Genomic DNA, 14,697 nt, shown 5'->3' with positions numbered 1-14,697 from the left:
GAGGCCGGCGAGGCGCAAAACGCCGCGCGCGGGGGCAGGTAGGGTCGGGAACTGCGGCCCCGGAAGGCGCGAGACCAGCCCGAACGTTCCGGGTCGCGCAAGCGCACTGCGGCGGGCGCGGGCACGCTTGGCACGCAGACGCCGTGAGGCGTGGGAGCCCGCGGCGCGGCCCCGAGGAGGGGGCGGGCGGCCTCCAGTACGCAGGCGCAGGCGCGCGGCCGCGCCGGCGGTTGGGGAGGGTTCTTCCGGAAGGTTCGGGAGGCTTCTGGAAAAGGCGCCGCGCGCTGGGCGGGCCCGCCTCTATATAAGGGCGGCGCGGGGGCGGTGCGCCAGTTGCCTCTGCGTCCCGGTGCTGCGTCGCTGCGGATCCCGTGCTAGTCCTTCAGCCAAGGTGAGGGGAGGCGGTTGTAGGGGGACGTGGGGATCCAGGGACGGGTGGGCGGCGGCGAGGGCAGCCCCCGGGGCCCCCTGAGGTCGGCGGGCCCGGGGCGGCCATGATTAACCCGGCAGGCCTCGGGCCTGCGGCGGTCTCCCGTCCCCTCCCCCACCCGCCGTCGGGAGCGAGTGGGCCCGGGGCTGCGGGGGTCGTGCGGGATGGTAAGGGCCGGGGTCTGCGGCCCCGGAGTGGGGTCCCCGGGCCGCGGGCGGGGGCGCCCGAGCGGAGCGGCGGCCGCGCGGCCGGCGTGGGCTGCGGCGGTGGCGGCGGCGCCCGGCCCCCGGAATGAGGTCATCCTTTGTCAGCCGGCTCCTCCCGCGCGCCCCGCGCTCGGGAGCGGGAGCGGGAGCGAGACGCGGCGGGGAGGGGTCCGGCCGGTGGCTTCACGGGCTACGCGTACTCCCTCAGATGCCCGAGGAGACCCAGGCCCAGGACCAGCCGATGGAGGAGGAGGAGGTGGAGACTTTCGCCTTCCAGGCGGAAATTGCCCAGTTGATGTCACTGATCATCAACACTTTCTACTCGAATAAGGAGATTTTTCTGAGGGAGCTGATTTCAAACTCGTCCGACGTAAGTCTCTCAATGTGGATTGGGGTGTTTGAAAGGGGACTGTTTTAGGGGGGATGTGCGTCATCACGTGTCATCTTTTTAAATAGGCCCTGGACAAGATCAGGTATGAGAGCTTGACCGATCCCAGTAAGTTAGATTCTGGGAAAGAGCTGCACATTAATCTCATACCGAACAAGCAAGATCGAACCCTCACCATCGTGGACACCGGCATTGGGATGACCAAGGCCGATTTGATTAATAACCTGGGCACCATCGCCAAGTCCGGGACCAAAGCGTTCATGGAGGCTTTGCAGGCTGGCGCTGATATCTCCATGATTGGCCAGTTTGGTGTCGGGTTTTATTCAGCCTATTTGGTGGCTGAGAAAGTGACCGTCATCACCAAACATAACGATGATGAGCAGTATGCCTGGGAGTCTTCTGCAGGAGGGTCCTTCACAGTGAGGACTGACACAGGTAGGCACCCGAGAACAGGGTGGGGTGCTGTAGGCACTGGAACCCCAAAGGAGGGATGAAGTTTGTAGGTTTTTTTTTTTTTTTTTCTTTTCCTTTTTAAAACCTGTTTCTCTGGAGGGTGATAGCATGCACTTGTGGCTGTTTATCTTGGGCAAGGCCGTTAACTGCCCTCAGACTCTTCCCAGTTGTAACCGCAAGCTTCTGCTTCGTAGACTTTTCGGATAACTGCCCGGGAGAGCGAAATAGTATTTTTATTTTTTTGCCTTGATCAGGCCATTGTGATTGAAATTGGACTCAATCTCTGGACTTTCTTTTCAGGAGAACCAATGGGACGTGGAACAAAGGTTATTCTGCATCTGAAAGAAGACCAGACTGAGTACCTGGAGGAGCGGAGAATAAAGGAGATTGTGAAGAAGCATTCTCAGTTCATTGGCTATCCCATCACTCTTTTTGTGAGTTCCATGTATCCTGTATATGTAGGTTACTAAAGTGACTGAACTGAAATCCTGTTAGTCCTTAGTGCTTTTCATAAGAGATCCAAACTTGCATTAATTCCTGGGCTGGTGGGTCGACTCTTGTCAAGGTTCCCGGAACTGTTAAGATCCTTCAGAAATTGGTGAGTGGCTTCCTGGCTACTAGTGTTTCTCAGGTGGCGTTGGTGTAAGTGCTGCAGTCTCCTTTAGCTTTTTTCCCCCGGTTTTGTGATGGAGAGGTGACAAGATTTGTCCTCCTTTGAAGGTGGAAAAGGAACGTGATAAAGAAGTTAGTGATGATGAAGCAGAAGAGAAGGAAGACAAAGAGGAAGAGAAGGAGAAAGAAGAAAAGGAGTCTGATGACAAGCCCGAGATAGAAGATGTTGGCTCAGATGAAGAGGAGGAAGAGAAGAAGGACGGGGACAAGAAGAAGAAAAAGAAGATCAAGGAGAAGTACATTGATCAAGAAGAGCTGAACAAGACAAAGCCTATCTGGACCAGAAACCCTGATGACATCACTAACGAGGAGTATGGAGAGTTCTACAAGAGCCTGACCAACGATTGGGAGGATCACTTGGCGGTCAAGGTGAGTGACTAAGTGCTTCAAAACTACCATCCCTGCACATGTTTGAGGCAGCATTCTGTTCCCCGATGCCCCATTCTTTGCCCGGAGTCATTGTTAGGTAACTCTGTAATATATGGGGCTTTTTGTTGGTTTAAGTTGTTTGCCCTGTGTTAATCTTGATTGTTTTTACAGCATTTTTCAGTTGAAGGACAGTTGGAATTCAGAGCCCTTCTTTTTGTCCCAAGACGAGCTCCTTTTGACCTGTTCGAAAACAGAAAGAAGAAGAACAACATTAAGTTGTATGTTCGCAGAGTATTCATCATGGATAACTGCGAGGAGCTAATCCCTGAATACCTGAGTAAGTATAGTCTTGATACAAAGAACGATGACTGTTATTGGTCTGAGTGATTCATCTTGTCAACTCTGGTTTTTAAACTAAACATGGGGGAAAGCGTTCATCTTTGGATTTTTGGGTTTACAAATTAGTCAGTTTTTGTCTTTGGAGTGACTGGTTGCATTTGGTCTGTTTTTCAGATTTCATTAGAGGTGTGGTGGATTCTGAGGATCTTCCTCTGAACATTTCCCGTGAGATGTTGCAACAAAGCAAAATTTTGAAAGTTATCAGGAAGAATTTGGTCAAAAAGTGCTTGGAACTCTTCACTGAACTGGCAGAAGATAAGGAGAACTACAAGAAGTTTTATGAGCAGTTCTCTAAAAATATTAAGGTTGGTTAGAAACACATTTGACTATTATGAGTAGTAATCAAACTGATTTTTCATTTGAAATAATTTGAACACAGAGAAAGTCTTCTTAAAGCTAACAATGTCTTTCAGCTTGGAATACATGAAGATTCTCAAAATCGGAAGAAGCTTTCAGAGCTGTTGAGGTACTATACTTCTGCTTCTGGTGATGAGATGGTTTCTCTCAAGGACTATTGCACAAGAATGAAGGAAAACCAGAAACACATCTATTACATCACAGGTAACTTACAGGCAGTAAATGCGCCCGTCGATCTTTGTGTGATCCCATGGGAACAGTTGCGTGTGTCTTCTGCCCGTGTGGTGGTACACGTAATTTAGTAGGTGTTAATCTAACAAAAATAAAGAGATTGCTGTTAAAAGATCTAAAACTTTGGCTTCTTAGGTGAGACCAAGGACCAGGTGGCCAACTCGGCCTTCGTGGAGCGCCTCCGGAAGCACGGCTTGGAAGTGATCTACATGATCGAGCCCATTGATGAGTACTGTGTGCAGCAGCTGAAGGAGTTTGAGGGGAAGACCTTAGTGTCAGTCACCAAAGAGGGCCTGGAACTTCCAGAAGATGAGGAAGAGAAAAAGAAACAAGAAGAGAAAAAGACAAAGTTTGAAAACCTCTGCAAAATCATGAAGGACATTTTGGAGAAGAAAGTTGAAAAGGTGTGTGAATAGTCTTTTTTTTCTTTTATTTTTTGGTTACTAACCCTTCTTAGGGGTGTTAGGTGTCTTTTGAACAAGTCACATATACATAGTCCTTAAGATTTTTAAAGACATGCGAACTTAAAAGGAGCTTAAAGCTTCGGATTTGTAATAGTATTTGCAAATAGTATTTCTGATTCATTAATACTCAAGTTCCTTAAATATTCAAATAAACCTGGTATCAAGTACTGAGACTAGAACATCTCTATGCCCAGTTATCACTATATACTTTTTTTTTCCTGATGAAAGGTGGTTGTGTCAAACCGGTTGGTGACATCCCCATGCTGCATTGTCACAAGCACATACGGCTGGACAGCAAACATGGAACGGATCATGAAGGCGCAAGCCCTGAGAGACAACTCCACGATGGGTTACATGGCTGCCAAGAAGCACCTGGAGATCAACCCTGACCATTCCATCATTGAGACCTTGAGGCAAAAGGCAGAGGCTGACAAGAATGACAAGTCTGTGAAGGATCTGGTCATCCTGCTGTACGAAACAGCTCTCCTGTCTTCTGGCTTCAGTCTGGAGGATCCCCAGACACATGCCAACAGGATCTACAGGATGATCAAACTTGGTCTCGGTAAGCCTTACGCGAGTGCTATGTGTAATACCATTGAAGAAAAAAACCCAAACACATGACTGTTGAAAAGGGTGAACTTTCAGCAATTTCAACAAGTTGGGGTCTCTTGTTCCATTTGTGAAACGCTGAAGTCACATGAGTTAAAAGGGGGTAAGTAAGCATTTTCCGTCACGTACCTTGTAGTTCGCTCAGCCTTGAGAGTGGGTGTGATGAAGCTGTAGTGTTGGACTAATTATGTGGCTTTAAGAAGCCTAATGCATGTTTTTTGTTTCCTTTAAGGTATTGACGAGGATGACCCCACTGCTGATGACAGCAGCGCCGCGGTCACTGAGGAAATGCCACCCCTGGAAGGAGACGACGACACGTCCCGCATGGAGGAAGTGGACTGAGCGCTGCCGAGGGTCGCTCTGCTGTGTTCAGCGCTCTGTCTCCATTCCCTCCAGTGTGTTTTCAAGTATTTCTTTATTTTTGTTAACATTTAAAAATCTGTATGGCATGATAACTGCATAAGGGGAGGATAAGATTTCTTTATACTAAGTGTGATACTGTGATACTTTTAGCACTAAAGCAGAGCTAGTTGTTGTTTCCTAGTTTCATGTTGGCTTATTTTAACACATGGAAGTAGTTGCCGTTTGTTGTAAGGTGTGTACGTAACCTCTGTTAACTTTGTGGTCTGAAGTGTTTAGCTATCAAGCAGATTCTTTAGTAGACCAAAATTTTCTGTCACTGAAATGTTCTGAAGTATATACCTTGATGTTTAAAAGAAACACTTGTCCCAGCAAGTTTTCATCTTCTGGGATATACTTTGTAAAGCTTCCATCCCCTGTAGTTATGACTGCATGTGCCAGGCCTCTAGAAGTTAGTGTGTTAAGCTGAACCAACTTGATTGGAGTCATTGTCCATACATCGGGCTTGTTTTCCAAAGAAAAATATTGTTTAGAGTAGCAAAATTATAAGCCTGCCCAGGCATGTTGTAAAGCCGCTGGAAAGGTAACTTGGAGCAAGTTTTGTGAATGGAAATGTAGTGCTCAAGTCACATTCTGCTTCAAAAAGTTGTAACAAATACAGATGAATTAAAAGAAATGATGTGTGATGTCTTATTTGTGGGGGTGGTCCCAGAATGTAAAACATGAGGTGTGCACCTCTTCCCTAGGAGAGTCAAGGAAGCAGGTGGGTGGTGTGGCCTCCCTAGAGCCTTACTGCTGCAACCTTAGGGTGCTCAGGCCACATGTGTGGGGTGAGCCTCTGCTTAAAAGACACAGGAGAATGGAACTTGCTGCTTCTGTGTCCACGTGTTAGATTTTCTAATGACATTGTGCTGTAGGATTTCAGTGTCTAAGCTGCACTTTGATGGTATTGGTGAAACAGGGGATATGCAGTACTCCCCTTTTACTGCCTGGCCCTCACGAACCACAGCTGCTGAACGCCTTCCCACCTGAAGCCATCTCTGCTGCTTGTTCTCTGGTTCTTTACTGAGCCTCAGGAAAGGTGTGTCCGGGAGGCTGCTGCTGCTGCTAAGTCACTTCAGTCGTGTCGACTCTGTGCGACCCCGTAGACAGCAGCCCACCAGGCTCCACTGTCCCTGGGATTCTCCAGGCAAGAACACTGGAGTGGGTTGCCATTTCCCTCTCCAATGCATGAGAGTGAAAAGTGAAAGTGAAGTCGCTCAGTCATGTCCAACTCAGCAACCCCACGGAGTGCAGCCTACCAGGCTCCTCCGTCCATGGGATTTTCCAGGCAAGAGTACTGGAGTAGGGTGCCATTGCCTTCTCCAGTCTGGGAGGCTACTGACAGCCATAAGCAGCACACAGCAGTTGGAGAGGGCAGGGGTGAGCATTGGAGTACTTGGTGGGAGTTCTACCCAGGATTTGGACCTACAGCCTGAGAGAGGCCTGAAGAGTCCATAGACTGTGGCAAGTCTGTCGGATAGTAAGCGCTGGTGGGTAGTAAGTGCCTGGTAAGCAATAATCTCCTTTAATCCTTAAAATTTAATGCAGCAGCAATTTTTAACTCCCATTAGTCTAAGGAGGGCTTCCCTGATAGTAAAGAATCTGCCTGCAACGCAGGAGACCCTGGTTCAATTCCTGGGTTGGGAAGATCCGCTGGAGAAGGGGTACCACCTACTCCAGGATCCTTGGGCTTCCCTTGTGGCTCGGCTGGTCTGGTGCCAGTGGTCCTGCTGTTCAGGAATTGGTAACTGAAGGGCAAAAAGCAAGTTTTCTTACTTCCCACCTCTAGTAAGGAGACTAATTCCATTCAAATTAAAAGTATTAGATCCTCTATAAATGGTCTCCAGTGGAAAAAAAATGCCCACAGAGCATTTCCCCTCTGAATATGGAAAGTGTTTATGGCAGGCATGTAATTGGAACTGTCCCCCAGCAAGCCCCATGCCAGAGACGGACCACGGAGACCACACGTGCGCACCCCGGGGCTGAGAAGATGAGGTAGAGGACACCAGCACCTTCAGTCGTCAGGGGGTCCCCGCCTACTGCTGCCAAGTCCAGCGCGTCACACTCCTGAAACTGGTCCCACGCTGGTGAGTGTACAGAGCGCTGGAAAGCGAGATTGGTATGGTGCAAGGTAGGAATGTGCTCAGTTGCTAACTCGTGACCGACTGTGACCCCCATGGACTGTAGCCTGCCAGGCTCCTCTGTCCGTGGGCGAGAGGACTCGAGTGGGGTGCCATTTCGTTCTCCAGGGGATCTTTCCTAACCAGGCATTGGACCTGCTGCTCCTGCATTGACAGGCAGATAGTTTACCACTGAGCCACCAGAGTGGAAAAGATTTCCTCCGGGATTGTGGTGGTGAGAAATCTACAAAACCGGCACAAGGATTCATCAAAGTCCCAAGATAAGAGATCAATATACGAAATGGGATTTAAATTTTGTTAGCAGGAAAAAAAGTCATCAGTGTTTTAAAATGCCTACTACCATTTTAAAATCTGTACTAGAAAACAACAACAAATTGTAATAGTATACTAAACAGGAATATATTTTACAAGAAGCTATGCAAGACCCTGCATCTGAGAACTGGAAAGCAGAAATTAGAGACCGAGGTAAACGGAGAAAAGTGGAAGAAGCCAGACAGAAAAAACACTGCCTCCTAGTGGACTGGACTGCAGGGGGTCCAGGAGGGAACTCGTGCCCGGAAACTTGGGACAGCTGCACAGCCGTGTGTGTTTATTAAAATTCCAGCTTAAAATACACAAAATGGGTGAATCTGAACTGGGTTTTGTACATAAACAGCAAATGAAAAAAAAGCAAAGCTATAGAAAGCAGTCTATAGGGATTCAGAAGTGAGTTTGAGCACGTCCTGTGCCTCATCCCTTCACTTGTAAATCAGCTAATATAAATACTCAGGAGCCTGTTCCGGTGTTCCCTAGGTAGTGGGCTTACCAGGTGCCTGGTGTCTAACGGGCTCACTACTCAGCCGGTCACCTTGCTTGGACTCAGTTCCCCCCGTACTTTCTGCAGTGTAACCTCCTGCAAGCCCCAACCCAGGCCTCGCCCTTCTAGAATTTTCCCCAGACTGCCGTGGCCTTGCTGTCTCCTGGTCCTCTGAACTCACTGGTTGCTATCAAGCACAGATTCCTCATGCTTTCATTGAACAGCAGCGAAGGACCAGCCCAACACATGAAAGACGCATCATCGGGGGTTTCCCTGGTGGTCCAGCGGTAAAGAATCCCCCTGCCAGTGCAGGGGACACGGGTTCGAACCCTGATCTGGGGAGATGCCGCGGAGCAGCTAAGCCCGTGTGCCAGAACTACTGAAGAGCCTGTGCCCTAGAGGCCCTGCTCTGCAACAAAAGAAGCCCCCGCAATGAGAAAGCCCACGCACTGCAATGAAGGGCAGCCCCAGCTCACTGCAACTAGAGAAAAGCCTGCACAGCAGTGGAGACCCAGCACGGCAAAAATAAGTATTTTAAAGAATAAAAAACTACAAAGAAACATGCATGATGGGGGAAGGCAGCCATGGCAAAGGTCACGGAGCCCCAATTTTTTGTGGTTGGAAGTACAGGGGCTCAGCTGGTGGGGCAGGGTGGGCAGGTGTGTGGGAAGGCTCCAAGGGGGTGGTGTGGGGGCGGGGTGTGCTCCAGGAAGAGGGTGACTGCTGATAGAAGGTGGGGGGCTTCCCAGTGTAACCAAGTCTTGAGAGCCTGGATGTGTTAGGTCTTGAGAAGGGACCCCTGAGCATCTGAGTGATGAGAGAAAGCTAGAAGGTGAAACCTACTGAGTGTGCCTTGAACAATCAGCTTTGGGCCTGGATTGGAGACTGTCCAGCCACTTAGATGATGGGAAGAGGGTCGCCGTGGTCTGCCATGGGGCTGCTTTTTCAGAATAGGGGGGCCCACCCCTTGGGAAACGCCCTCAATACCAGGAATACTGAGTGGATTTGATGTGACCAGTCAGCTCCACCATCTCCGTGAAGTTGCCTCATCTTTGTACCCTACACACGGGAAGAACAGCACTGAGAAATCCAGGGCACGCCCACAGTGGCAATCCCACACTCGGTCTGACGATCCTACCTTCAGTGATGGGTCTGAGGAAGAGCCAATAGGACCAGCCTGACTCGCCAACATAGATTGGTAAGTATCTGTATCCAAAATACTTAGTGTTTGGCACATGGTACTCAGATATCTCTGTACAAATTAGTCTCAGACCTTCACAGTTTACAGTTTACAGTTTCTAGTTTCTTTGTTAACTTTTCTTTTGTAGATTTCTAAAGTGCATGCAGAAGTGGAGAGAGACAAGTAAGTGTTGACAAGGACACGCAGTAATCAGAGCCCTCACACACCGATGATGGGGAAGTAAAGTCGTGCCATTTTGGAAAACAATCTGGCAGTTCCTGGAAAAGTTAAACATAGAATTACCGTGTGATCCAGCAGTCCCACTCCTAGGTATGTACCCAGGAGAAATGAAAACATATGTCCACAAAAATACATACAGTCCTCCCAGGGTGTCTATTCCTCAGGGGCTTTGTTCCAGGACCCCCGAAGACACCAAAATCTGAGGATGCCCAAGTGTCTTGAATGAAGAGAAGGGTGAAGTCAGCCCTCGGAGTCCTTAGGATATGTGTGCACACATTTTCATAGCAGCATTATTGCTCCTAAAGGAAATCAACCACGAAATTCATTGGAAGGACTGCTGCTGAAGCTGAAGCTCCAGTACTTTGGCCACTTGATGCAAAGAGTGGACTCATGGGAAAAGACCTTGATGCTAGGAAAGACTGAAGGCAAAAGGAGAAGGGGGCGGCAGAGGATGAGATGGTTAGACAGCATCACTGGCTCAATGGACATGAATCTGAGCAAACTGCAGGAGATAGTGGTGGACAGGAGCCTGCAGTCCACGGAGTCGCAAAGAGTCGGACACAACTTAGCGACTGAACAACAATTATTCATAAAAGCCAAAAGGTGGAGACAAACCAAATGTCCATCAACCAATGAATGGAAAGTAAATATTCCATGGCAGTGGGATATTACTGCCATAGAAAGAATGAAGTACTGATTCACACTATAATACGAGTGTACCTTGAAAACTATGCCAAGTGAAGTAAATCAGTCACAAAGACCACAGTTTTATCTCATGATCTCACTCGTATGAAATGTCCACAGTAGGCAAATCCACAGAGACAGAACGTAGCTGCGTGGCTGGCCAGGGACCTTGGGGAAGAGACATGGAGAGTCGCCGTTTAACACCTATAGAGTTTCTTTTTGGGGTGTTCATGGTGTTGAACATAGATTGTGATGGCTTTTCAGTACTGTGAAAATAGTAAAAGTTGATGAACTGTACACGTTCGGAAGTTTTTGGCTGTGCCTGCTTTCCGTTGCCGTGCGGGGACTTCTCTAGTCGCTGTGCTGGCTTAGCTGCTCCTTGGCTCGTGGGATCTTAGTTCTGCCACCAGGGGTCAAACCTGCACCCCCTGCATCGGAAGACAGATTCTTAACCCCTGGGCCACCAGGGAAGCCCCAAACTGTACCCTTTAAATGAATGAATTGTATAGTATATATACGACTATCTCAAACTGTTACTGAAAAAATGTAGAAGGAGTTTGGTCCCTCAAAAAATTAAACTATATGATCCAGCAATTCCACCTTAGGGTATATACTCAGAAATCAGTGTTCATGGCAGTGTCATGATATTAGCCAGAAGGTACAAACAACCCATCACTCAGTGAACTGATGGATAAACAAAATGTGGCGTATACACACGATGAAATGTTATTTGGCCTTAAACAGGAACGATCCACTATGTGTTAAGACATGAATGAACCTTGAGGACAGTATGCTATGTGAAATAAACTAGACACAGAAGGACAAATTACTGTATGACTCCACTTATTTTTTAAAACTTTTTGCCTGTGTTGCACAGTTTGCAGGATATTAGTTTCCTGACCAAATTGAACCCCAGGCTGCAACAGCAAAAGAGTGGAGTTGTAATCACTGGACAAGCAGGGAATTGCCATGTGTGATTCCACTTAATATGAGGTATCAAGAGGAGTCAAACTCATCGACACACAGTACCAGGGCGGTTGCCAGGGGCTGGGGCAGGGGGAGTTGGCATTTAATGCGGACAGAGTTTCAGCTGGGGATGATGAAGAAGTTCTGGAGATGGACGGTGGTGATGGGGCACAGCGACGTAACTGTACTTGATTCCACTGACCTGTGCTCTTAGACGTGACCGTTGTTGTTCAGTTGCTGAGTCGTGTCCGACTCTGTGACCCCGTGCACTGTAGCACACCAGGCCTCTTTGTCCTTCACCATCTCTTGGAGCTTGCTCAAACTCATGTCTATTGAGTCGGTGATACCATCCAACCATCCCACCCTCTGTCATCCCCTTCTCCTCCTGAGTTCAATCTTTCCCAGCATCAGGGTCTTTTCTAATGAGTCAGTTCTTCGCATCAGGTGGCCAAACTATTGGAGTTTCAGCTTCAGCATCAGTCCTTCCAATGAATATTTAGGACTGATCTCCTTTAGGATGGACTGGTTGGATCTCCTTGCAGTCCAAGGGACTCTCAAGAGTCTTCTGCAACACCACAGTTCAAAAGCATCAGTCCTTCAGCGCTCAACCTTCTTTATGGTCCAACTCTCACATCCATTTAAAAATGGTTAAAATGGTAACTTTTATGTCACGCCTATTTCCACACACACAGCAGGGGGAACTGTTCTGTGAGCCACTACAGTCCCATCAGCCAGCTTCAACAGTTATCGTTATGGATCTCACTTGAGTTTGGAATCTCCTTGTTTATCTATAATTTTATTGATTTATGACTGCTCTGGGGCTTCATTAGGCTTTTCTCGAGTTGCGGCGAGCCAGGGCTACTGTTGAGCTGCGTGGCAGTGGCTTCTCGTTTCAGAACACGGCTCTAGAGCACTCGGGCTTCAGCAATTGTGGTGCGTGCTTTTAGTTGCTCCTCGGCCTGTGGGATCCTCCCAGATCAGGGATCAGACCCGTGCCTCCTGTGCTGGCAGGTGGATTCTTTACCACTGAACCACCAGGGAAGCCCTGGAATCTTCTAAGGATCATTATTCATCCCTTTGATAGATGAGGCCACTGCAGCTCCGAGTGGTCCCGGGTAAGAGGGGGCGCCATGAATGGACCGTGTCTGCCACTTCTCACTCCTAGTGGGTTGTCCACAGACCTTTGGTTTTTTTCCCACACCAGCTTTCCATGACCCCATTCAAAGTGTGTGAGTGATGGCGGGCGCCTGATCCTCGCCCCCTGTCTGGCCTCAGTTTACCCTGCATCCTCCCCCTTTCTTTGACGCATTTCTCACAACCGTCCTGCAGCGGAAAGTGTGCGGTCCATCTTCCCGCCTCTCCAGGGCCTGTTGGCCGTGAAGGTTAAGTGTGTGTCCGGCTTGTCCACTGCCAACCCAGTGGCCGGGTATTCATCTGCGGGCTGAATGAAGAACTGGTGCACGCAACTGATCCTCCCCCCTTCCTGTGGGGATGGCAAATTGTTTAAACAGTTGTATAATCTGGGAAGATGGTCGTCCCTTTTCTAAGCCTTCAAGATCTTCTCGAACCTTTGAAAGTGTGATAACAGATTACTCTTCTATAGGAAGGAGCATTCCAGGAAGCAGGGCTCTTTGTGAGTCATGGTGTATTAATAGCACCATCAAAGTCGAACAAAGATCCTGTGACGCTGTTTCAGCTCCGAAGAGCTGAGCATATTTTCTGCCAAGTGTTATGTCTGCTCAGAACATAATCACCTCCTTATGAAAGTCCCTTAAAGCCTCAACACTTGGTCAGTGAAAGTTCTAGAACTTAAAATGTGGCCCAAAATGCACTGTTGTGTTTTTTTCAATTCCAAGGTAAAAAATAAAAAAAGCTAACAAATGAAAGTGTAAAAATTGGTGTCAGCTCTCCACCTTTTAAAAAGTTGCATGGAAAAAAAATAAAAAAAAATAAAAATAAAAAAATAAAAAGTTGCATGGATAGGGAATTCCCTGGCTGTCCAGTGGTTAGGACACCATGCTCTCACAGCTGAGGGCGCCGGTTCAATCCCTGTTTGGAGAACTAAAAGATCCCACATCCCACAAGCAGCGAGGTGTGGCCAAAAAAAGGCTAGATGGATGAAGCCAATAAAACATTTCACCTTTGAACTCCATTCATTGTGCATGGAACCCCATGAGCCCATCACTGTTCCCATCCAGCCAAATGGTCGAGGCCAGTCAGTCCCGTCCACACTCTGTACAACCCGCTTCTGTCCCCCAGGCTTTCTGAAGCAGTTTCTGAATTTCACTGAATCATATCATCTGTAAGTATTTCATCTTTTCCTTAACATTTCTTTGTAATTCAAACAGACTCAAGGTACTTGGCACTGCAATGAAAAATACATAATTAAAAACCAGGCAGGATGGGACGTCCCTGGTGTTGTGGTGGGTTAGAATCCACCTGCTGATGCAGAGGATGTGGGCTTGATCCCTGGTGGGGGAAGACTCCACATGCCACGGAGCAACTAAGCCCCGTGTGCCGTTACTGCTGAGCCTGGGCCCTAGAGCCCGTGCCCTGCACAGAGAGACGCCGCGCAGCGAGAGCCGGCGCTCCGAGCGGGGTGGCCGCCCTGCTCACCTCGGCCAGAGAAAAGCCTTCTGATGAAGACCCAGAGCTGCCAAAAGTAAAATAATAGTAAATAAAAATGAAAAAATAAGACAGGATGTTCATTTTTACCACCTGAATTTAACACCATCCTGGAGGTTTCAGCTAGGGCAGTTAGGCAATATAAAAAGTACCCTGACTGACAGAGAAGAGTAAAAGTGATCTCTGTGGATGACATGATCTTCTACATGGAAACCTTTAAGGAATACACACACACACACACACACACACACACACACACACACACACACACACACAGAGTGGACTATTACTCAGCCATAAAAAAGAGTGAAATACTGACATTTGTGGTAATGTGGACTATCCCCGGTGGCTCAGAAGTTAAAGCGTCTGCCTCCAATGAGGGAGACCCGGGTTCAATCCCTGGGTCGGGAAGATCCCCTGGAGAAGGAAATGGTAACCCACCCCAGTATTCTTGCCCGGAGAATCCCATGGACGGAGAAGCCTGGTAGGCTACAGTCCACGGGGTCGCAAAGAGTCAGACACGACTTCACTATTCACTATGCTTAATGAAATAGGTCAGAAAAACAGAGACAAATATCAATTATATGTGAAATCTAAAAAAATAATACTAATGAATGTATATACAAAACAGAAACAGGTTCCCAGGCATAGAAACCAAATTAGTGGTTACCAAAGGGCAGAGGGGAGGGGGAAGGATGAATTAGCAGTATGGGATTAACAGATACAAACTACTGTCTATAAAACAGATAAGCAAGAAGGATTTACTGTATAGCGTAGGTAACTGAACCCGTTACCTTGTAAATAACCTACGATGGTGCATAATCTGTAAAAATACTGAATCACTGTCACCGGAAATTAAATACAACATTGTAAATCGACTATATTTCAATTTTAAATACTTAGTGACTGTGAAGCTAATATTATTTGTGGCATATTAATTTGGTAATTCCTTTCATCATTCATTGAAAAACAAATACTTTTGAGCAGTTGTGCTGTGCATATAACCACCATCCCCAATAAAAAGAAACGCAAGAAGGCAAAGTGGTCGTCTGAGGAGGCTTTACACATAGCTGAGGAAAGGAGAG

General features: G+C 47.9%; 1 protein-coding gene across 1 annotated transcript; it reads left to right on the top strand.

The window, feature by feature from the left end:
* Positions 1-235: 235 nt before the first annotated feature.
* HSP90AA1 (heat shock protein 90 alpha family class A member 1) lies at positions 236-5,614 on the top strand. The gene is made up of 11 exons (XM_019983599.2): positions 236-391; positions 845-1,006; positions 1,093-1,459; positions 1,778-1,911; positions 2,198-2,518; positions 2,690-2,855; positions 3,032-3,222; positions 3,331-3,478; positions 3,641-3,909; positions 4,198-4,531; positions 4,811-5,614. The coding sequence occupies exons 2-11, from the start codon at positions 845-847 to the stop codon at positions 4,918-4,920; spliced, it is 2,202 nt and encodes a 733-aa protein (XP_019839158.1). The 5' UTR covers positions 236-391; the 3' UTR covers positions 4,921-5,614.
* The last annotated feature ends 9,083 nt before the right edge of the window (positions 5,615-14,697 follow it).

This window comes from Bos indicus, chromosome 21 (assembly GCF_029378745.1).
Source record: "Bos indicus isolate NIAB-ARS_2022 breed Sahiwal x Tharparkar chromosome 21, NIAB-ARS_B.indTharparkar_mat_pri_1.0, whole genome shotgun sequence".
Classification (NCBI taxonomy): Eukaryota; Metazoa; Chordata; class Mammalia; order Artiodactyla; family Bovidae; genus Bos; species Bos indicus.
The sequence above is the reverse complement of the archived record's forward strand: the minus strand, read 5'-3'. Positions and strand labels throughout refer to the sequence as shown.

Bases quoted from the DNA above. Each gene is read 5' to 3' on its own strand.
- HSP90AA1 (XM_019983599.2), top strand. From the start codon at position 845: ATGCCCGAGGAGACCCAGGCCCAGGACCAGCCGATGGAGGAGGAGGAG. The intron at 3,910-4,197 runs GTGTGTGAATAG...TCCTGATGAAAG, and splicing joins TGGAGAAGAAAGTTGAAAAG to GTGGTTGTGTCAAACCGGTT. The intron at 4,532-4,810 runs GTAAGCCTTACG...GTTTCCTTTAAG, and splicing joins GATGATCAAACTTGGTCTCG to GTATTGACGAGGATGACCCC.